The sequence below is a fragment of the Rhinatrema bivittatum genome, chromosome 14 (genome assembly GCF_901001135.1).
Source record: "Rhinatrema bivittatum chromosome 14, aRhiBiv1.1, whole genome shotgun sequence".
Lineage (NCBI taxonomy): Eukaryota > Metazoa > Chordata > Amphibia > Gymnophiona > Rhinatrematidae > Rhinatrema > Rhinatrema bivittatum.
This window is the reverse complement of record NC_042628.1, coordinates 8,365,634-8,390,043: the sequence shown is the minus strand read 5'-3', so window position 1 is coordinate 8,390,043 and position 24,410 is coordinate 8,365,634. Positions and strand designations below refer to the sequence as shown.

The following is a 24,410-nucleotide window of genomic DNA, read 5'->3' as shown; positions in this document are numbered from 1 at the left end:
AATTAATTCTTAAAATCTTTTGGGAGGGGTGAGGATGTGAGACAAATGTTTGCCTTAGCTTCACCCACACTGTTTTCTTTCATAGTCTTTAGGAAACTGGAGGCTGCCTGTACTCTCAGGAAACTTTCCTGCAGCTCCTGCAACGGGTTTTGCCTCTGCTAAGTTTCTGCCCTTTATAATTGTCAGTTTTGCAATCGTTACGGTTTTAGGGTCAGTCCTGCAAGCGGTTCCCCTTTTTTCCTCTCTTTTCCACAGTTCAACAGCTTCGAGCAGCTCTGCATCAACTTCACCAATGAGAAGCTGCAGCAGTTCTTCAACCACCACATGTTCGTGAAGGAGCAAGAAGAGTACAAAAAGGAGGGCATCGACTGGGTCTTCATTGACTTTGGCCTGGATCTGCAGGCCTGCATCGACCTCTTGGAAAAGGTAACTTCAAGTATCCCCGTCCCCCCTCAAGGAGAAGCATAAGAACAAGAGAGCCTGATCAGTGAATGGTAAAGAAACCCGCCAGCATTAACGTGACGGGAAGCAAAGGTTTGGGAAGGGAAGGGAAGGAAGACAGATTGCAGAGGTAGAACGTCCTGCAGAATGAGTGAACCCTTCCTTTTGGAGAAGAATATGAAGTAGGTTGCCAACTCATTCCCCGTCTCTTTCAGCCAATGGGAATCTTCTCCATCCTGGAAGAACAGTGCGTGTTCCCCAAGGCCAGCGACACCACCTTCAAGGCCGCCTTGTATGACAATCACTTGGGCAAGTCCAACAATTTCCTGAAGCCCAAAGGTGGCAAGAAAGGCCCTGAAGCCCACTTTGAACTGGTGCACTACGCTGGCACAGTAAGTATGGGGGGGGGGGGGGGGGGGTGGCGAGTCGCTTTTACGGACTGCTTGCACTGATTCACACAGATGCACGCACACCCCATGCATACGCAAACAAAATTAATCATGTGAAATTCTCTAATGAGGAGGACCTTAAACACAAAGGAATGTTTGATGCTCCTGTTCTTTATGGGCAGTAAGCAATTCTTCCCTAGCAAACTGCTGGCTCGTTCCACTATCCAAAACTATTACAGTTTGACTGAACTTTTATTTGTTATTTTTAGGCAGTTGGGCGCAGCCCACTAGCAACCTACAGTTTCAGAGAAAATATGGATTTGAAATAAAATGGATGGCCAGCACTTAAAAGCTCCAGCTCTCAGTAACACCGCACTGGCTGCTCCTGGCACCCGGCAGCGTGTGCCAGCCTTCGCTTTTCCTCCGGTGCTGATAGCCCAGCACTGCAGGTAAAGAGGACACTGGGAGCCGAGTCTGTCTGTAACTGGGAGTGGCAGCTGCCCGGGTTCTGCACGGCCTTTAGCTGCGCCATGTTTATCTGGAATTATAGGATTCACATTTTTTTTTCCCAAGTATTGACATCTTTTGAAAGATTCCCTTGCACATTCAGGCGTCTTCAGCATTTAAATAACACAAAGTAGGGTTAGCTTATGAGCAACCGAATAGCGCGCAGCCTTACTAAGCGAGAGAGACCCGTCCAGAGCGTGCTCATCAGCGCGTGCCGCTTCCTTCCAGGTGGGGTACAACATTACCGGCTGGCTGGAGAAGAACAAGGACCCTTTGAATGAGACAGTGGTGGGCCTGTTCCAGAAGTCCAACGTGTCGCTGCTCGGTCTTCTCTTCAAAGAGGATGAGTCTGCAGCAGGAGGTAAGCTGTCCCAGTACAATTCACACATTCTGTGATGTTGTTTGAATTCAATGATTTTTAGGGCTCATGAATTGGGAGGGGCTGTTGGCCCAGTTTGAGGTCAGGTATTTATTGTACAGGAAGATGCTATGGGCTTACCTAAGCATTCCCACATACAGCTCTCCCAATCTACCTCACTCTTCAGATGCAGCTCCCTTTCTAGACCAGCACCGAGTGTGTTAAACTGTGATGAAAAATCCAGCGCTATTTGCAAAACACTCGTTACTTTCCCCTGACTTTGAACTACCCAGTGCATAGACTCACCACACTGCTTTCAAATTTCCAGGACGGTAAAACATAACGACCTGCTTTATCAGCAAATTCTGTTGTTCTCTTACTGCTCAACTCCAGGACTCCCAAAGTCAATCATGACGACTTTATTTATTTATTTATTTAATTTACTTAAAATATTCATGAATCGCTTGACTTGACAAATCATTCTAAGCAATTTACAAATTGAACGTAATACATAAAATTCTGTCAAATACAGTGCAGGACAACATAAAATAAATCATTATAAGAATGCCCCTTGAAAAAGATGGGCTTTTAGACATTTACGAAACATTTTAATTTCCGATATGGAATGCAATGCAAATGGCAACTTGTTCCAGAAAAATGGACCAATAATAGGAAAAGTGCAATTATGAATAGCAGCTAATCTAAAACTGTTAAAAGACGGTACAGTTAGTTGCACATGAGCAGAACAAGCATTGTTAACAGATTTCACAAATAATCTGAATCCTCACATTTAAGTGCTTTACACACTAGAACTAAGACCTTAAATTTTATACAGCTAATGTAATTTCCTAAGCAAATGATCATATGGCTTTCCAGTACGATTAAACGAGCTGCACTGTTTTGGAGCAGATGAATTTAGAGAGACCTATCAGTAATGAATTTCCATCACCAATAATAGACAGAACGAAGGCTCGAACAATCATTCTAAAATCATTGGCTGGAAGCAAATATCTCAAATCTTGTAATAATTGGAGTTTATAGAACCCAGAGTGTAGATTGTTTTGAAAATGCACAGGACACTTCATGGTGGAACAAACTGAAAGCCCAAATTACGGTCAGAATCAGCAAACAGTATTTGCATATCTTCAATCAAACGTTCCTTACAATTATCTGGTACTGGTGAGTAAGATATCCACATAGCTTCTTTTTTCCAAATATGAAGTACTATTTGATGTTTAGACATCCAAGCCTTGATATTGCGCATACATAAATCAGTTTGAACCATCATTATATTCACATCGGAGTTAACTAGAAAGAACAGCTGAATATCATCAGCATAGATCTTACAAAATGTGACATATTGTTCCAAAATTGATGTAAGAGGGCATAAATAAATGTTAAACAGCATGGCTGACAAAATAGAGCCTTGTGGGACTGCACAACTTATCTTCAGCCATTTTAACCTGTATCATTGAAAAACTCGACCGCCTATAGACTGGATGAGAAACGGTATCAAAAGCTGATGCCAAGTCCAAAAATATTGCAATTACAGAATGATTACTGAAATTAGCCTTCGCTTAATGCATTAAGTAAGACTTCCTGCAATTGTTTTCTGCAATAGAGCAAGTTTTTGTTGACTTGATTTTTGTATTTTATTTGTATTGTATGTTTTTACTTTGTGAATGGAACACTTGTAAATCATTTTAGACCAATTTGCGTTAAGCGATTATTAAATTTTAATAAACAAAATGATTATTATCCAATTCTCGAAGGACATAATCAGACTCAGAGACTAATAAGGTTTCTGTGCTGTGTCTATTACAAAACCCACTTTGATGTTTGCTTAATATTTGGTAATCAGTAAGAGAACTAGTTAATTGGTTTATTTTTAACTCTTTATTTAGCAAGTCATGGGAACAATATGCAGGTACATTACAACATAGATAATAATAATAATGATCTCACCATGATCAAATCTGACTTGATAACTAGAGGGATGATACTAAAGAAAATTACTATGACAGCATTTAACTTTCAGAAGGGTGACTATGATAAAATGAGGAAAATGATTAGGAAAAAACTGAAAGGCACAACTGCAAAGGTTACGAGTTTATCTCAGGCATGGATGTTGTTTAAAGACACCATCTTGGAAACCCAGGCCAGATGTATTTCACGCATTAGAAAAGGTGGAAGAAAGGCTGACCGACCATTACTCAACATATATTTAAGATCTGGAATTTGTTGCCAGAGGATATGGTAAAAGCTATCAGTGTAACTGCATTTAAAAAAGTTTGGAGAAGTTCCTGGAGGAAAAGTCCATAAACAATGTTAAGGTGGAGTTGCAGAAAGCCACTTCTTATCCTAGGGATAAGCAGCTTGGAATCTGTCTAACCTATGGGATCCTGCCTGTGACCTGGAACCAGGATGTTGGGCTCGATGGATCTTTGGTCTGACCCAGTATGACAAGCCTCATGTTCTTACTTCCGTTCTGCTTCTTCCAATACTCTTACAACAGCTGCTGCGAAGAAGCAAAAGAAAGGAGCTTCCTTCCAGACGGTGTCAAATGTCTACAGGGTGAGAAATCATTATTTGCTTTGGTTTTCTGTATTGTATTCCCCATATCATTGTTTCTTTAGTTCTGTCAGGGATGAATTTTGAGTGTGTGCAGAAGGAATCTGAAAATTCCCTCCTTGGACCTACTTCCAAACGATTGTCACTGTGCACACAGGATGGATGATATCCTTTAGAAGAGGCCGAGTTGACATTTTCAGTAAATTATTTATTCCCTGCCAGTTCTCATTCTCTAAATAAGATCAGGAATGAATTTCAGTTTTGGAGAATGAGACTTTCTTGTCATGGGGCTGGAGTCCGGGTGCAGGACTGCAGGATTGGACTGATGCTAATCTTCTGCCTAGCCAACCCCCTTCCCTGCAGATTGAACCCTTGGGGTTCTGGGGGTCAGTTGGACGTCTCTTGCTGAACATCACGGTATTGGTTGGAGTCAGGGACTTGGCAAGGACTAGAGGCACACTGGGACTGGAACAGATACAGAACTAGAACTGGTGCTGGTGCAGCACAGGCTGGACTGGAACTGGTACAGGACAGACTGGACTGGAGACAGGGGCACAGCTAGGGAAACAGGCAAGGAGTGAAGTGGACTGGGCAAGGTCCTGACAGGGACAGAGCAGGACATGGTCAAGACATGAACAGGACAAAGAACACAGAAGGCCCGGAGGCCACAAGGCAAGGTAAGGCCTGGATAGGCGCAAGGCGCAAGGCAAGTGAGAGAGCTGAGGTGACTCAATGGAAGAGGCTGGGTTAAATAGGGTTGGGGCTGAGAAATCAGGTGAAGAGAGAGGAGGTAACAGGCAAGGCAGAGACTTGGATAAGCAGTCAAGCAGAGTACATGGTAAAAATATCTCTGCCAAAGCTCCAAAAGCAGAGGATGGAGTTCTTTGCTTCTGGTTTGGGAACACACCTTACCAATTCTTCCACTGCTAGCCAGTTAGTAGGATGTTAAACTAGTTTCTATATATATTTCTGTACGGAGTTCACTTGCCTCCTCTCCTGTCACTCTTTGCCTTTCTCCGTCTACTCCAGGAACAGCTGAACAAGCTGATGACCACCCTGCGCAGCACGGCCCCCCACTTTGTCCGCTGTATTATCCCCAACGAGTTCAAGCAGTCCGGTAAGTACCACTCGGTGTCTCGCTCTCACAAGGCACTGCCACGGCTCTTCATTCACCCCTTGGCAGGAGTGTGGAAACTACCCCATTTTACAGCATCACCTGGGTCTCCTAATAATGGACTTCTCGGTTCTGGATCTGAAGGGCCACAGATTGGTCTCATTTTCAGGATCTCCACCAGGAATATGCATCTGATATATCTGCACACACTTTGTTGCAAAATGTGGCTTAATTTGGGCATTTTGAGCATTCTGACCACCAGAGACCAGAGCTGAGAACCCCCTGTCCTAGCAGCAACATCAACGGTGCACAGGGGGGAGACTCCATTGGGTGATCAGGGAAATATGAATACACGTATTTCCAGGTTAGCAGAAAAGTGTCCTGACCTAAAGGACTGCAGAGCTCTTCTCAATACTTGTTATACAAGAATGAATGGGAACATACAGAGTAACATGTAAATGATGCAAAAAACAAACAACCGGAGCCTCCAGTCTGCCCAGTTATTCCTGTCCACACTGAAAGGATATTACCTCAGCTGCTTATCCAAGTCCACCTTTGTGGTCTTTGTTATCCACCATCCTGAGTAAATGAACATTCAAGATTCAGAACTTAACAAAGCACCCAACTCCCCACCCAATTTTTGTAATAATCTAAACAGCTACCAAAACTAGAGAGGCTGTTGCGTGAACCCCTGCCCTCCTAGGTCCCTGTGGACTTGCTGGATGGTACCGGGCCATCACCAGCCTGCTGGCACTGACCCACTTGCTTTGAGGTCTCGTAACCTGCGGGTACTAAGCTGGCTACCCCTTGATGTGCAGTCTCACGAGGGCCATGCTTCATAAGCAGCGGAATAGAGTTGGCCCCACCAGGGACAGACCATCAGCAACCAGGGCACTTGGGGGGGGGGGGGGGGGGGGGGGGAGGAACCCAAAAGCTCCCAGTTCTGTTTCCTATAACTGACAGAATGCATTGTGATCTGTGTCTTCTCCTCCTTTGCAGGTGTTATTGATGCTAATCTGGTTTTGCACCAGTTGGCCTGTAACGGGGTGCTTGAGGGCATCCGCATCTGCAGGAAGGGCTTCCCCAACAGGATGCAGTATCCTGAATTCAAACAGAGGTTATTGCTTTTGTATTCCTTCAATAATCAGAGGCCACGTTATCTTCCAGTGGTTCCAGTAATTGCTGCTCTCTGGGAAATCTGCATGACGTCAGCATTTTCTCCACCGTCCCTTCTCTGATGTGAAAGGTTCAGATAACATAAGACTGCGAGCACCTTGGGAGACAGCAGCTCGTTAGGGCTTGAAAAGATGGGACTACGCTGACTGCTCCCCGGGCCTGCACTAGTTACTCCCATAGTCAAAGCCTACAGCAGTGGGCATTGGATTCACCACAGCTGGAATTCCATGCATTATTTTCTATGATATGGGTTTACATTTCAGTAGCAGTTTATACATTGGGGCCTATGCAGTACAAGTATTTGGTGTGCACATTTAGCATGCGTCCTGAAACGACTCTTAACTGGCAATGCACTATTTTTTTTTTTTTTGGCATGATGCTCACTAGAAAAAATCTGCAGGCAATCCCAAAATGAAAGGGCCTCTTAGCTTGGGGGATTTCTACCCAATGGCAGATCACCTTGGTGCCCTGAGTACCCGTATACCCCCTCTCCCCAATACCAAGAATAAAGTACCCTCGGCAGTCCAAACATCCCCCATCCTCATGACACAAAAAAATGAAGTTACCTTGGAAGCCCCCCCACCCTCCTAACACCAAGATCAACAGCCCCCCATACCCAATATCCCCCCTGGGTTCCTGCTACCCCTCCTGACTTGCCAGACGATTGCACCACTCCTTCCTGTCCCACTGTTGCTAAGATCCAAAATGTTGCTGGATGACCTCCTGCTCTCCTTTGCCCCTTGCATGTGCAGGAGGTCAGCTGGTGCCATTTTTAATTTTAAGCTTAGGTGAGTGCACCCTAGATAGTTCTTGGAAAAAAACCAAACAGATCATGTATTTCTCCCACACCTGCTAAAACCTAATCTGCATCAACAGGTTCTTTCATTTACATGCAGATCCATGCTAATTACAGCACATACCTGCTAACGTCTTCGAGGACCTATTTAGCATGCACTGTAAGACCTTAGTGCAGAGCATGCTGTATAGCTTTGTGCCTAGGTTACATTATATTTCGTTTTCGGCTATGACTAGTCCTTGTCTCTCTTATTTAGATACCAGGTCCTGAACCCCAGTGTGATCCCACAGGGATTTGTGGACAATAAGAAGGCATCAGAACTTGTGCTTGGTTCAATTGATTTGGACACCGCTGAATACAGAATTGGCCATACTAAGGTACTATTTCATATTCAGAACTACCGGTTGTATTGCATGTCTAGCACTATTGAAGAAATAGAAGAATTTTCTTAAATATAAGAAACTAAGCAACAAAGAGGCATTTTTTTTAGGAAGCTGGTGAGGTGCAAGTTGTGCTGTGCTTTATACCTGACTCACTCGCAGTGAATTTTCAATGAGAGCCTGCCCATGGCGTTTCCCTTTGAAATCACAGGGCCGGCTGCAGGCTTTTCACATCCGTTACAGAAAGTACAAAGTTTGCGCATTGTCTGCTGGCTCCACCCTCCTTCCATCCCTGGCCTTGCCTTTTTTCTGCATGGGTAAAGATACCTGCGCTTTTACCCGCAGAGGGAGGGGCCAGTTTTTAAACAGGAAGGACTTTACCTGCAAAAGTTCGCCTTGAAAATCTTTGGGTAATTGTCTGAGCTTGCACATGCATTACAGCACACAAAGCTGCCCCTGCTTTCTGGAAGGTGTGATGTGATTGGCGCATTAAAATCAGGAAGTATGCGTGTAAATCCCAATTCCTCCCCCCCAGAACAAGTCTATGCAGTGCATACATGTGTACTGTTAGGTACACTGAGCCCGGGGCTATTCTAGTACATAAGTGCCCTCTATTAAGTTCATAGATACCCGAGATAATTCAACTTAATTGTGTGTCATTAAAAAGTCTATATCATTATCATTATTATTATTCAAATTTTATATACCACTTAAAAAGCATGTTAACGAAGTGGGGATTCATTAAAAACAAAAGAGGATAAAAAAGAGAGCAGTGGGCTACGAACCAGGAGACCAGGGTTCAAGTCCTGCTGTCGTTCCTTGTGACCTTGGGCAAGTCACTTTACCCTCCATTACCTCAGGATTGTAAGTCCTCTGGGAATAGGGAAATACTGACAGTACCTGAATATGATCCACTTTGAAGCGCTGAAAAAAGTGCAAAAAGCAGAATATAAATAAATTTAAAAAAAAAGGAATATAATTTAGAAACATAGAAATGACGGCAAAAGAAGACCAAATGGCCCATCCAGTCTGCCCAGCAAGCTTTCACACTTTTTTAAAACTAACATTGAATCTAAGGGGGAAAGGAAGCAAAAACATGCCAATGCACAACTTGCCAATATTCAATCACAGGTCAAAAACCTCCCTTTGTTGGAAACCTTTTTTCATGTTGTAGTGTTCACGACAGCCGTTGCACTTTGAAAGTTTGTGTAAAACTACTGGAGCATTGCCACAGTTCACGATCTCTTCTGATCCTGCTTCAGGTGTTCTTCAGAGCCGGGGTCTTGGCTAAGCTAGAGGATATGCGAGATGAACGTCTGGCTAAGATAATGACCATGCTGCAGTGTCGTCTCCGTGGGTTCCTAATGAGGGCTGAATTTAAGAAGATGTTAGAAAGACGGTAATCTTAAAAGAAAATCCAACACATTCATTTATATTGTGATTTGTAATGAACACAGCAGGCTTTTTTGTGAAATTCTTTGGCCTAAATACTACCTCTGATGCATGGTTTCTGTCCAGAAAGTCCAAAACCTATGAAAGTAAAGAGTGTAGTGGGTAGGAAAATTGGTGATTATTTTGTCATAGATTACACAACACACTTATTTATAAGTATAGAAGTTTACTTATAAGTCTGAGAATAAGCAATAAAAGCATACAAGATTAGAGTTTGCATTAAAGAATATACACAAAAATACTTCCCCTCACAGTTCCCAATATGAGTCTATATATTTTTGGAAGGAGAGGAACACAGCACTCTGGGAAACCAGCAACAGCTCATCAGTCACTTCTTTAAGACTGGTAATGTTCCAAAAGCTTTCCCTCCGAGCTGTTCTTTCTCTGATTTCAAACAGATAGCTTGAAGTAGGTCTTTTTATGTTGATTCTGCTGACTTTTGTCCTAGTTTGTCTTTCTCTGGGTTACTCCCATGTGGTGTTGAGGCCCCAACTGTCTGTACTTATCACATCAGCAAGCAGTTAGGTGTGGCCAAGTGGCTACTGTCTTGTTTTCCTCTGATATCTGCACAGTTAGCCTTCTGAGTAACTGGTCTTTAATATATCTGATCTCATGACTTGTTTTTTTGTTACAAGTAGACTAAGAAAAATAGCTTATTTATTCTCATAACTTATATCAAATAATTACACTAATAATATCAGTGATTCCTCTGCTTCATTACTTTCTATCATGGTACAATATTCTTATTGCAAGCTAGCTAACACTTAATATAATTTCCCACAACGAGGAAAGCTTTGCACAGATAGGACTGGTGCACCAGTTGCCAACATTCATACTTCAGGCAACACCTGATGATGGTGATAATGATCTACTGAAATGTAATAATCAAAACCCCTGGCACTAAATACTATCCTGCCTTTAGCTTGTCACAAATGCAGCACAAAAGCACTGTAGGTTTTACACATTTTGATACCATGCTTAACAGTAAATAAGAAATCTTTATGTGGAAAAAGACTGAAGTAAGATTCTCAGATGAGTGAATAATAATGAATGATTTGAAAATGAATTAAAAAATCATGCTACTCAACATAAGAACATAAGAAATTACCATGCTGGGTCAGTCCATCAATCAAGCCCAGCATCCTGTTTCCAACAGAGGCCAAAACCAGGCCACAAAAACCTGGCAACTACCCAAACACTAAGAAGAACCCATGCTACTGATGCAATTAGCAATAAAAGTACACCAAAGTTAGGTGTCCATGTTATTTCTACTACTTCTTCCTTCCTTTTCTGTTGCTCTGGCATCTCTCTGAGTTTTCTGGCCTACATCATCTTTTCTGTTTGCTTACAGATTAGCCCTGATGGTTATTCAGAGGAATATGCGCAAATTCTTGCAGTTACGCCACTGGGGATGGTGGAAGATGTACAATAAGGTGAGAGACATGCTCGATGGGTGGTAGGACGCACAAGTGGTGGTGGCATGCATAGTGTTCAGAATTATAAGGAGGAAAGATGTAACTACTCTTCTCCATTAATTCTGTGTGGTATTTTTCTCGCCACCTTCGTTCACCACAGGTTTCGCCTGCATTGCCTTTGGTCTCATTTGAGGGTCGAGGATTGGGCCCATAAATAAAACTCAAAGGGAGCGGCTGAAAACTCATACATCGTTATCAGCAGAAGAATCCACTGTAGGCACTTGAGCTTGACTTCCTGGGTGCCAAAGATGGATGTCGGTACCCAGGAGAAAGAGTTTTGAAAGCACTCACATATGAAACTGCGAACCTAGTAATCTGTAATCTATCATTAAAAGCAGCCACAGTAGCTGAAGACTGGAAGGTGGCCAATGTAAGGCCAATTTTTAAAAAGGGCTTCAGAGGTGATCTAGAAAACCCTAGACCAATCAGGCTGACATCACTGCCAGGCCAAATGGCAGAAGGCATTCTTAAGAACAAAATTACTGGCCATATGGGAAGCAGGGAAGAGTCCGCATGAATTTAGCAATGGGAAATCTTGCCTTACCAATCTATTGGATATTTTAGAAGGTGTTAGTAAATATGTGAATAAGGATGAGCTAGTTGATCCAGAGTTCCTGGATTTTTAAAAGGCATTTGACAAAGTCCCACATGAGATACTCCTCAGGAAATTAAAAAGTCAAGGGGTAATGAGGTGATGTCATATTGTGACTTGCGAACCAGGAAAGGTCAATAGTGGAGTTCCACAAGGATCAGTACTGGGATCTGTGCTATTTAGTATATTCATAAATGATTTAGAAAAGAGAACAACAAGTAAAGGGATCAAATTTGCAGATGATACAAAATTATTCAAAGTCGTTAAAAACATAAGCAGATTGTGAGGAACTGCAGAAGGACCTTGCAAGATTGGAGAACTGAACATCTAAGCGGCACATGAAATTTAACATGGACAAGTGCAAAGTGATGTATATAGGACAGGGTGGCCAACTCCAGTCCTCAAGAGCCACAAACCGGACTGGTTTTCAGGATATCCACAATGAATATGCCTGAGAGAGATTTAATGCATGCAAATCCGTCTCAGGCATATTGTGGATATCCTGAAAACCAGACCGGTTTGTGGCTCTTGAGGACTGGTGTTGGTCACCCCTGACATAGGGAATAAAATTCCTAACTCTATGTAGAACAATGCTGGGTTCCATGCCACCACCCAGAGAAAGGATCTTGGAATCGTTGAAATCCTCAGCTGAATGTAAAAAAAACCCCAAAATCCCAAATAAAATGTTAGGAATGACATGGAAAGGGCTGGAAAAATAAATGATCATATAATACCTCTGCATGGCTGCATGGTGTGGTCACGCCTGGAGTACTGAGTGCAATTCCAGCTGCCCCATCTCAGAAAAGACAAAGCAAAATTAGAAAACGTACAGAGAAGGGCAACAAAAATAATAGAGCGATGGAACGGTTCCCTTATGAAGAGAGGTTAAACAGTTTTGAGGAGACAACTGAGAGAATAAATGAAAGAGGTTTGCAAAATCATGAGAGGAGTGCAACTGGTAAATAAGGGATGGTTTTCCATCCTTTCAAACAGTACTAAGACTAGGACACTCCAGGAACTTAACAGGGAGCAGATGTAAAGCAATGCACTCAGTGCTCATTCAGCCTGGGGAGTTTGCTGCTGAAAGATGAGGTTTGGCAGGGGTTTGGATGACTTTCTGGAGGAAAAGGCCATAACGAATTATTAGACAGATTTGGGAAATCTACTCTTTGGGGTCTGCTGGGTACTTATGACCTGGATTGGCCACTGTCGGAGACAGGATGCCCTGCCATCGAGCCTTTGATCTGATCCAGCACAAGAATCCTTCTGTCCTTATGATGAGATCCAGCAGTTGCGCCGTCTCCTCAGTGCGTGATGGGAAGACCAATCTGTATTATTTTCATATGCCAGGAATTATGTTTGCTGCTTTATATCCTATTATAAGGGGGTGGATAAATATTCATTATTCATAGCATCTCCTCTTTCCATAGAAACATAGAAATGACGGCAGAAGAAGACCAAATGGCCCATCTAGTCTGCCCAGCAAGCTTCACACATATTTTCTCTCATACTTATCTGTTTCTCTTAGCTCTTGGTTCTATTTCCCTTCCACCCCCACCTTTAATGTAGAGAGCAGTGATGGAGCTGCATCCAAGTGAAATATCTAGCTTGATTCGTTAGGGGTAGTAGCCGCCGCAATAAGCAAGCTGCACCCATGCTTATTTGTTTTACCCATACTATTCCCTTCCTTTAATCCATACTATTCCCTTCCTTTAATCCAAATTACTTTGTTCTAATTGTTACGTTAATTCCTACGCTGCATTACGAGACAGCAGCTCCTACTCTTGGACTTATTTTGATTGATTTAGAGTTCACTTTTCAGGCACTTCAGAGCGGATTGTATTCAGTTAGTTTAGCTATTTCCCTAGCCCCAGTCTAAGCTTGTACCTGAGGCAATGGATGTCGTTAATCTTTTGATTCTGCACAGGTCAAACCACTGCTCAACGTGGCCCGCCAGGAGGAAGAGATGAAAGAAAAAGAGGAGGAGCTGAGAAATGCCATGCAGAAGGCACAAGACCTTGTCAACCGGGTCAAGGAACTGGAGGAAAAGAACGCCACGCTCAGCCAAGAAAAGTCTGATCTCCTGATCCAGCTGCAGGCTGTGAGTTCCCCATTGTAAGCCCGGGACCAGGTCATGGACTTTCACAAACTTTCTACCCCTTCCCCCTCTTCAAAACAGAAGGAATAAAAAATACCCGACTAGACAGATTAAGATTAAAAAGTCCTGCAAAGGCCTCTAAATTCATCTTTCCTTAGCAGCATTCAAGTTACATATTAAAAAAAAACTCAACTTTCTGAATCCTTAGTGGTAAAGGGCAGAGCACAGCTTTTTATTTGCTCTGTCCACATTACTTACATATTTAAATAATTACAATCAGATAACTCATTTTCACTTTAAAATAGCTTCACTCTTTTTGCAGATTACAGTCTCGAACCAAAATATGTATTTGGTGCAAATAGTTGAAATGTAGTATTAATTAGGGATGTGAATCGTGTCCTCGATCGTCTTAACGATCGATTTCGGCTGGGAGGGGGAGGGAATCGTATTGTTGCCGTTTGGGGGGGTAAAATATCGTGAAAAATCGTGAAAAATCTAAAAATCTAAAAATCGCAAAACCGGCACATTAAAACCCCCTAAAACCCACCCCCGACCCTTTAAATTAAATCCCCCACCCTCCCGAACCCCCCCCAAATGAGTTAAATAACCTGCGGGTCCAGCGGCGGTCCGGAACGGCAGCGGTCCGGAACGGGCTCCTGCTCCTGAATCTTGTTGTCTTCAGCCGGCGCCATTTTCCGAAATGGCGCCGAAAAATGGCGGCGGCCATAGACGAACACGATTGGACGGCAGGAGGTCCTTCCGGACCCCCGCTGGACTTTTGGCAAGTCTCGTGGGGGTCAGGAGGCCCCCCACAAGCTGGCCAAAAGTTCCTGGAGGTCCAGCGGGGGTCAGGGAGCGATTTCCCGCCGCAAATCGTTTTCGTACGGAAAATGGCGCCGGCAGGAGATCGACTGCAGGAGGTCGTTCAGCGAGGCGCCTCGCTGAACGACCTCCTGCAGTCGATCTCCTGCCGGCGCCATTTTCCGTACGAAAACGATTCGCGGCGGGAAATCGCTCCCTGACCCCCGCTGGACCTCCAGGAACTTTTGGCCAGCTTGTGGGGGGCCTCCTGACCCCCACGAGACTTGCCAAAAGTCCAGCGGGGGTCCGGAAGGACCTCCTGCCGTCCAATCGTGTTCGTCTATGGCCGCCGCCATTTTTCGGCGCCATTTCGGAAAATGGCGCCGGCTGAAGACAACAAGATTCAGGAGCAGGAGCCCGTTCCGGACCGCTGCCGTTCCGGACCGCCGCTGGACCCGCAGGTTATTTAACTCATTTGGGGGGGGGTTCGGGAGGGTGGGGGATTTAATTTAAAGGGTCGGGGGGTGGGTTTTAGGGGGTTTTAGTGTGCCGGCTCACGATTCTAACGATTTATAACGATAAATCGTTAGAATCTCTATTGTATTGTGTTCCATAACGGTTTAAGACGATATTAAAATTATCGGACGATAATTTTAATCGTCCTAAAACGATTCACATCCCTAGTATTAATACAGCAAGAGCAGAAGTCATTCCCAGACACATTTTTGCACCTAACTGTAACAGGGTGCATGCACTTTTGAAGCCCACACAAAACAAACTGATTTTCAAACATTGTCATTCAGCCAAAATGATGAGCCTATCCTTAGGTATTTCAAAATGATGCTGTAACTTAGGTGCTTTAGCTGAATGCCTATAACATGTACTCTAGTTTTTTTGGAAATGCAGGAAGAGTAATTTTCAAAGAGCTCAGCATGACCCCATATATATAATGTATATGGCCACGCAGAGAACTATTACAGTATTTTATAACCTGCATGTATCATGTATGAGCAGATTATAAAATACACGTCTATCCCCCAACATGTGCGTGTATGTGAGCTTATGCACAAATGCCTGCAATGCAATGAAACCCATGTACTTTTCCTACCTACATAGTAAGGTAGTAATGACGGCAGAAAAAGACCAAATGGTCCATCCAGCCTGCCCAGCAAGTTTCTTATGGTAGTAAGAAACATATGCATGCGGACAACTTGCATGCATAAAACCCTGATTTACATGCGTACGTTGGCATACTTTAAAACTGTAATTCAGTTTTTCAATTCCTCTACCAGTTTGCCCAGTCCTTCTCCTGGTCATCAAGACCCTCCTTGTTCTTCAGCCTAACCTCCCCCCAGTACATCCAGTCCTCCCACTCCTACCAATACCTGACAACAGTCCAGTCTGAAGTCCATTGCACGAGATAATTAGCAAGTGTAAAAATGCATGAATACATTTTCTAAGTATTCATCTACATTTCTTATAAAATAACAGCTTACACATGCAACTCCTGGACGACCCTAGACTGCCCTCCTTTTAACGGGAGCAGATATGCGCACAAAAACGAAAATTTGTACACGTTTGATATTTGTAAAACAGTATGCTTGTAAGTACAGACTGCTTATGCATGGATATGCTAGCTTTACACGTGCAACTCCTTTGAAAATTCATCCCAACGTGCGTGTGTAATTTCCAAACGCACGTCCCCAATGCCCTCCTCTGTTTTTCTAGGCAGCTTATCGTGCACTTTCAGTTGGCTAAAAATCCACTCACCTAGGTATGGCTGATTGGAGTAGGTAATGAGCAGCACTTACTAGCATTTTACTTTTGGTACCAAGCAAAAGTACTGGCGTTTTTTCCTTTACATAGTCTGCAGATCAACAGCAGGCTGTATGGGGCAAGAAGTGCCAGTCACCATCTTTCTCTATCTATGCATGCAGGAAAGGCACATTCAGGAAAGCAAATGTGTAGAGAGCAGGTGAGATAAAACGTCGCACAGTTCAAATCCCATCGACCTTGATGACTTTTTCTTCACCTTAGGAGCAAGAGAACTTGTTGGATGCTGAGGAACGCTGCACCCAGCTGATGAAGTCAAAGATTAACATGGAGAGTCAAATCACAGAGATAAATGAGCGTCTAGAGGAAGAAGAGAGCGCTGCTAATAGTTTAGGGGCCTCCAAGCGCAAGCTGGAGGGCGAATTAAATGACCTGAAACGGGATCTGGAGGGCTTGGAGACCACGTTGGTGAAGACCGAAAAGGAGAAACAGGTAAAGCCTGGTTATGTCTCCATGGGAAAATTAGTTTCCTTCTCCACAACGAGGGAAGTGGAGATGGGTTGAGAAATCGTCATCGTTTATTTATATCATTGCTTTTCCAGCAACACAGGTCAAATTGTGGTGCAAACAGAATTGGTTTTTGCAATCTCAGTCTTCACTGCTGGGCAGATTTATTGCAATATTATTACAGATTGCAATATTACAAACCGAGGAAATTGAAAAACAAATGACAAAACCCACAAAAACAATTTAAAGAAATGTATCTTATGCCTCCTGACCTCCTAGCCCAACGGTGGCTGAATACATATTTTATAAAGTGCAATCCAGTTTGGATGCAGAGTAATATGTTTAATTATTTCAATTTATTTATGAGCTCAGGATTCATTAAAAGAATTTCCAGTAAATGTTGTGGTTGGAAACACTGGAGACCAGAAACCTTGTTTTATCCTTGGCAGTGCTACACCATGGGCAGTGGCAGTCTCAACTCCCCACACTGTCCTGTGGATGGGTTTCCCTTTCTTTAAAGGAAAAAGGGCAGTTTCCAGGATTCTTCCATCCCATTAACAAGAGCTGCAACAAGAGCACTGACGTGGCTTCAGTGCTCTGGACGTTTGTCCACTGTGACCTGGGCTGAGACCATCAGTTCGGTTCACAGAGGCAATCGAATGGCTTGCACATGAAGCTGCTGATTGCTGCTGACGCTCTGAAAAAGCGGTCTCTCGCCTCCCCATGCAGGCTCTGGATCACAAGGTGCGCAACTTGAGCACTGACCTTGCTCAACGAGACGACACAATCGCTAAACTTCAGAAGGAGAAGAAGGCCTTGGAGGAGATTTACCAGGTGAAATAAAAGCTTCATTTTCTTTGTTAGCAAACTGTTTTATAGGGAACCTGGCTAACACCACCATGTCCAAGTGCTCTGTCCCTACCCCCAAATTTGTCTTTTCCCCCTGCTCCCTAATATCTTAAACCATTCATCCAGTTTCTGTCACAGAGAGCAGTGGGATCCAGTGACCCCCCCACATCACAATTGTCATGTGGCCTGGATACCTAGAATCTCTTTGTATTTCTGATTCTGATAAGGGAGAGGGCCAGATCAGTTGACATCTCAAGGAAGTCAGAGTATTTCCATTGGTTGGCTTCAAGCATTTTTAAAGCTGTTTTGCCATTGGTTAGCGCCTGTAATCAGCAGCCGATTCCATTGTATGCCCATGTTACATAAGACTTTCATATACAGTAACTAACATCACAAATACTATCGTAGCCACTTGCAAATTTCTGTAGCAAAGAGGGAAAGAAGGCAGCATGGTGTCTTCCCACATCGCCTGGTTTCTCTGCTCACTGCACCGTATTTTGAAGGCAGAGTGATGGAGTTTAGTGACACAAGGAGGTACGAAGAGACTCTGTCAACCCTAAAAGACAAAGCTCAACTGATTAATTTTTCTGTTGGTCTGTTTCTAGAAAACTCTAGATGACCTGCAGGCTGAGGAGGACAAGGTGAACCACATGACGAAAAGCAACAGCAAGCTAAACACGCAGATCCATGAGGTAAAATAATTTTTGGCCCACCTGCTTCTTTGGGCTTCCATTCAATCGGAACCAGCCTCTGTTGGGCCACGGTTTCCTGAGCCTCCATTCGTGGACTTCTCCTACTTGTATAATCTTCCTTGGCCCAGACATTGCGGTGAGTACATGGCCAGGAACCACAAGCTTGGGAGTCCCTCCAGAACCCGATATGCACGTTTCCTAGTTCCACCCCGTAAGTATCCCCCATTGAGGGAAGGCAAGGGCTCTGTTCCCCTCAGGGGGGCTGTAAGCGCTGCCTCCGCCGCATCCTCCGTGCTGGTCAGCCCAGGAATCGAACCTGGGTCTTCCTTGTGGCAGTGCCCAGCGCCGCAGCCGAGCCCTCGAGTGGGCGTAGTATACTCTAGAATTTCCACTGATTTGTTCTAGGAATTTTCAGGTGCTTCAAAACAATGATGAAAGTGCAGTCCATCCTCTTGAAAACAAGGAACATGCCTTTGGAAATCTTTTCAAACCTTTCTCATTCTGGATCTTTTCCCCCTTGGGTGCCTACTTTCTGTCTGTCTGTCTAGCTGGAGGACAACTGGGAGCAGGAAAAGAAAATCCGTGCTGAGGTGGAGAAGGCCCGGCGCAAGGCTGAAAGTGATCTGAAAATGACCATCGATAACCTCAATGAGATGGAGAGGTCCAAACTGGACCTGGAGGAGGCAATGAAGAAGTGAGTCGCCTGGAAAGAGCGCGGTGTTTCCAGATTTAGTCCTCTGCATTGCAGGTTTGGACCCATTTTTCCCCGTTTTTCTTCGTACAGGAGAGAAATGGAAATCAATTCCGTCACCACCAGGTTTGAGGATGAACAATCTCTGAATTCAACGCTGCAGAGGAAACTGAAAGAATACCAGGTAGGTAGGAAGGAGGCCCCCCCTCATCGGCTCTTCCTGTCCCACTGTTTCTCAGCCTTCGCTGGAGTGGTTTCTGCCGAACGCGCCGCCCCCTTCCCCAATTCCTCCCTCAAAATCCTCGCTCACGTCTGTTCCTGCTTACCAAATAGGCAATACTTTGGCACTGAGAGATCAGAATAAGGAAGCCAGATTTTTATTTCATATTAAAAAAAAAAAAATACTGAAGATCCATTTCTGTAAGGCAGCCTGCGAGCAGCTTGTACGCATATGAATCCTTTCAGATTATTTGTTTTGTCTAGAAGGGTGTTGGGTTTGTTTATTTGGTTTTATGATTGTTACTGCCTTGAACTTCGAGACGGTCCATACTTTTTTTTTTTTTTAGTAAATCAATAACTATCCTGTACGGATGAGACAGGGCATCGAGAGCAAGCTCTTATTTCATTCTGATTTAGATAGAACGGCACCTGCAGGCTCGCCGAGTATTTCAGTCTTTGGATCCCCGATCTCATATTGCGCTAGAATGTCCCCAGTTCAGCAGGGTCGTTTGCAAAACCGTTTCCACTGGTAAAACGGCACTTTTGGAAGATTTGCCTTCCGTGTGCGCGGGTAAATTCACGCATGCGGCGCGTGGCTTTAACTGTCGGTGCGGAGCGGAGTCCCCGGGGCAGGGAGGGGGGAGGCGTTTCCATTTATTTTTCCCTCGGGAGAGCCTCCCCCCCCCCCCCCCCCGCCACACACACACACACAAATCTGCAAGCGAGGGCGAGTTTTCAGAGTCAAAGCCCACGCGCAGTTTTGTGGAAAGCCTGTGGTTAGAAGGTTCCCCCCCTGGGCTTCTGCGCCAAGGCGGGCAGTTAGAGAAGGAGCCCCTCAGACGATGCCCGTGCAGCCTCCCCAGCTCTGCTGTGAGAAATGGACTTTGCTGTATTTTTGTGCTCGACAGGCTCGCATTGAGGAACTGGAAGAGGAACTGGAAGCAGAACGGGCCATAAGAGCCAAGGTACGCTCCGCCCCCTGATAATGGAAGCGATTTTACAAAAATCAATGACTTCGTGCGACGGACTTTGTGCTCTGTAAGCAATGATATTGATCCACTTCAATTCTAAAGCGTTTCATTTGGATTTGGCTGTGTGAATCCAGAAACCAACTCTTACATCTACATCCTTATCGGATGTAGATGTAAGAGTGTCCAAAGATCTTGTCCGAAGGGTTCTGCTGGCCTAGCTGCTGTCTCCTTAGGAGAGGGGTCCCCCATCTCGGAGAGGTCCAAAGCAGAGTTTTTGGGTTCTGGCTCCGTAACTCTTCTGTCCCCTGACTACACAGCACTTGCAGCTTTCACGCTGCCTGCGGCGCTTGGTACCCACAGGTTCATTTTCACGGGGGGGGGGGGGGGGGCGTTTCTGTCCAAAAAATGTCTTCCCAATGGGGATCGTGGGTACAGGGGACGCCGCAGAGTAGATCTTTCTCGTCGACCATTCCAGAGTTAAGGAAGGGTTTTCCATTAGCCTTACTGCCTTACCTCTGGCAGCACAGCCCCACTGCCACCCTATTTTCCCTGCGGGGGAAACGGAGATGAGACAATTGTAAAACCAAATTCAGAACGGGCCGAGGTAAAGCCAGTGACCCCCCTTCCCTTGTCTCCACAGGTGGAAAAGCAACGCAGCGACCTGTCACGTGACCTTGAAGACCTTAGTGACAGACTGGAAGAAGCTGGAGGTGCCACATCTGCTCAGGTTCGGGGAGTTCCTGCAGCTGCATTCATGTCCTGGAGTTCTTTTCCCCCTCCCTCTTTTTGTTTTAACTTAGATTTCCAGTTCATTGGAATTTTATCTTTAATATTTCAGTCCGGAGAAGTGAAACCGGTTTAGAATCCGTTCTTGGTTAAGGAACTGATTTATTAGAATTCGGGGTGTGGAGAAGGGGCAGGGAGGTTGAGTGTGAGTGAGAGAATTGGAGGGTCTGCAGCCGGATAGCTCTGAGTGGTACAGGTGATGTTCAGGTGGTAACAGACCTAACTAGTGGAATTACAAATTACGCAAATAAATAAAAGTCATAAACAATATCCCTTAAATAACAGCAAGTATGCTAGACAAAGATCTGAAATCTTGATTTCACTGCCATGTTAGACTTTCTGAATGCACAGAAATAAATAAAGCAAAATATAAATAATTAGAGAGAGATATCAGGTGACATCTTTTTATTGGACTAAGTTATACATTTCTTGACTGGCTTTGAAAGCTAAAACTCTCTTCTTCAGGTCAGAATTCAAATGAGCAAACCATGGCATTATCAGGAAATATCAGGCTGCTGTAAGTGAATCCAGGGGCAGAGGAAGAGCCAAGCAAATCAGCCACGCTCTGCCTCCAGCCTCAACACCCTCCTCCTACAGCCTGCCTCAACTCCTCTTAACCTTCGCCTCCAGCCAGTTAGCCTCAACCTTCCCCGCAAGCAGGCCAGCCTTGACCTCACCCCCTCCAGCCAGCCAGCCTCTCTTCCTCCCTCTCTCCTCCACCCCAATAAGCACCCTTCTGCAGGCACCGCAAAACTCTCTGCAAATTTGAACTGCACAGATGTCTTTATTCTTGCAAAACTCAGGCACCTGCACAGCTCAAACTTACAGAACGTTGTGTGGTGCCTGCAGGAGCACTTCCGGGACCGCAGGCCTGAAATTTGGTTGTGCTCGAACCCAGGTGGCCCACCCTGTTCTGATACTTATGAGCAAATCATAAAGGTCATTCCAACGATAGGGGGAAGGGGTGAGGAGGGTTTGATGAGTGATCAGGTGACAGGCAGTATAATTTTATGGCTCGTAATGTGAGAGGAAACCCAGGTCTTTGTCAGTTCTAAAGTGTCTAATCATTTTGATTTCAAAGTTCTTGCATTCCTGGATTGTTTTAAATATTCCTTTGATTATCTCGATTGTAAGGTTTTGATGCAGTGGTCGGGTTCCAAAAATAGCTCCCCCATGAAGGTGCTGGCCTGGCCTTCCCTGAAGTGTTTGATCTTGTGTCTCTCTGAATTGACTCTTGCCTTTAATGTCTGCACTGAATAATATGCACTATGTTGGAGGATCTGAAGAAACCTTATTCATTCTTGATAGTAACTCAGTCAAAACTTCTCCTATGTTATAATTTGGTACTTTTGTGCTGTAGATTCCTGTTCAGTGGAAACTGAGCTGCAACCAAGAAGCTCATTTCACCAAGAACTTCAAACTAATAAAACTAGAAAGACAAGGTTTTTTTGCTCAGCAAGTCATCTAACACTCTTTGAATTTAACATCCACCCAGATCGAACAGAACCGGAAGCGTGAGGCTGAACTGCTCAAGTTACGCCGTGAGCTGGAAGAGGCGGCCTTGCAGAGCGAAGCTACTGCCTCCGCTCTACGCAAGAAACACACAGACTCCATGGCAGAGATGGCAGAACATGTGGAGAATCTCCAGAGGGTGAAGTCCAAGCTGGAGAAGGACAAGCAGGTCATGAAGGTTGAGATTGATGACCTCAGCAGCAGCATGGAGACTATCCAAAAATCCAAGGTAAGGGCTTGAAATCTAGTCTCCTTGAATAGGAATTCAGTCTTCCTTGGCACTGGAAGCATTTTGATTGGATGGCACATAAGTATCAAGTTTTTGGGGGGTTTTTGTTTTGTTTTTAGAAGGCTTAGTACAATTAAATAGGATGCAGTGATTGTTAATTACCTAATCAGCACAGAGGCTAGTGGTACCTTGTAGTCTAACAGATTTATTGAGGCATAAGCTTTCAAGGACAAGAATCAACTTTGTCAAATGCATCTGATGAAGTGGACTCTTGTCCTCGAAAGCTTATGCCACAATAAATCTGTTAGCCTACAAGGTGTCCCCAGACTCTGTGCCAATTTTGCTACTACAGATTAATACTGCAATCCCTCTGGAAGTTCAGTTAAAAAGATTAGCATACAGCCAACTAAACACATCATCTCACGTTGTACTGTATCTTTACTAGTGAATTGTCTGCTCTTACACAGGTAAATGCTGAAACACATGTGCGCAGACTGGAGGACAATCTTGCAGAGGCCAATGCTAAATTGGGAGAGATGGAGAGAAATCAGACTGAGGTTAATGCTGTCAAGACTAGGCTCCAATGTAAGGACACTTACATGCCGCTGTATGTTTAAAATGCCTGACGAATTTAGCCGATTTCAAATGAACGTGCAAGAGAGACATCACAGAATGAACTCTATGTACAAATGCAGAACACTCTGATCTGTTAGAGGAAAGACAAGCCATCAATACTATCACATTTTTAAACATTTGAAAACGGTGTAACAAAATTGTAGTAGAAGTTTCTGTACTTGTTAAAGCAATGAGGATGTTGGGGAGATACCGGTTCTGGAGATGGTTTTCATGGGTGATGAGTCAGATGACTGTTAACCTGGAAGATGTAGTAGGCCAGATTGACAAACTAAAGAGTAGCAAATCACCTGGACCGGATGGTATGCACCCCAGGGTTCTGAAGGAACTAAAAAATGAAATTTCAGACCTATTAGTAAAAATTTGTAACCTATCATTAAAATCATCCATTGTACCTGAAGACTGGAGGATGGTCAATGTAACCTCAATATTTTAAAAGGGCTCCAGGGGCGATCCAGGAAACTATACACCAGTGAGCCTCACTTCAGTGCCGAGAAAAATAGTGGAAACTATTCTAAAGATCAAATTCACAGAGCATATAGAAAGACATGGTTTAATGGAACACAGTCAGCATGGATTTACCCAAGGGAAGTCTTGCCTAACAAATCTGCTTCATTTTTTTGAAGGGGTTAATAAACATGTGGATAAAGGGGTAGATTTTATAATTTAGCGCGAACGTGTACTTTTGTTCACGCACCAGGCGCGAACAAGAGTACGCGGGATTTCAATAGATACGCGCGTAGCCACGCATATCCATTAAAATCCGGGATCGGCGCGTGCAAGGCTGCCGATTTTGGGCAGCCTGCGCGCGCCGAGCCGCGCAGCCTGCCTCCATTCCCTCCGAGGCCACTGGTCTGACCCAGCATGGCAAGTTCTTATGTTCTTATGCTCTTAATGAAACATTCCTAACACCTCTTTCCTTTCTTTTGTCTGCTGAATAACAATTTAACAGTCAAACCCAACTTTCTTTTTTTCAAAGGCAATTGCCAAACCGGGAGTTTCTCATCATTTTCTGCTTTTATCACAGCTGAGAACAGTGAGCTGAGCCGTGAACTTGAGGAAGCTCAGAGCAGACTCAATCAGCTCATCCGCGTCAAGTCTACCTTCACTTCCCAGGTTGAAGATCTCAAGAGACACCTGGAAGAGGAGTCCAAGGTAAGGAAATAATGTAACAATACAATAGCACATATGAGCCCTGCTAATAACAATGAATTTATTCAAAGATTCCTGACAAACAGCATGCAATACAGATAAACACACCTGCTCTGGAAGTGAGGTATGAAAGGGGTGTGACTTCCTCTGCAGAGAGCATTACTGAAAGAGGTCCAGCCACAGAGACAACCTGCTTTCTAGCTCTTGTTCGGCAGAGAGACCTCAAACTGCCCATTCGGTGTATTT

General features: G+C 44.3%; 1 protein-coding gene across 2 annotated transcripts in view; it reads left to right on the top strand.

Moving 5' to 3' along the window:
- Positions 1-24,410, top strand: part of LOC115076303 (myosin-16) — a 74,270-nt gene that overhangs the window by 38,188 nt on the left and 11,672 nt on the right. For both annotated transcript variants that reach the window (XM_029577584.1, XM_029577583.1), the window contains exons 13-32: positions 256-426; positions 657-833; positions 1,566-1,698; positions 4,211-4,269; positions 5,296-5,383; positions 6,380-6,497; positions 7,609-7,729; positions 8,995-9,131; positions 10,536-10,617; positions 13,179-13,352; positions 16,188-16,415; positions 17,160-17,264; positions 17,885-17,971; positions 18,520-18,665; positions 18,756-18,846; positions 19,790-19,846; positions 20,493-20,579; positions 22,134-22,379; positions 22,847-22,964; positions 24,040-24,167. In XM_029577584.1, the coding sequence (XP_029433444.1) occupies positions 256-426; positions 657-833; positions 1,566-1,698; positions 4,211-4,269; positions 5,296-5,383; positions 6,380-6,497; positions 7,609-7,729; positions 8,995-9,131; positions 10,536-10,617; positions 13,179-13,352; positions 16,188-16,415; positions 17,160-17,264; positions 17,885-17,971; positions 18,520-18,665; positions 18,756-18,846; positions 19,790-19,846; positions 20,493-20,579; positions 22,134-22,379; positions 22,847-22,964; positions 24,040-24,167 (2,553 nt within the window). The remainder of the gene's footprint in view (positions 1-255; positions 427-656; positions 834-1,565; positions 1,699-4,210; positions 4,270-5,295; positions 5,384-6,379; positions 6,498-7,608; positions 7,730-8,994; positions 9,132-10,535; positions 10,618-13,178; positions 13,353-16,187; positions 16,416-17,159; positions 17,265-17,884; positions 17,972-18,519; positions 18,666-18,755; positions 18,847-19,789; positions 19,847-20,492; positions 20,580-22,133; positions 22,380-22,846; positions 22,965-24,039; positions 24,168-24,410) is intronic.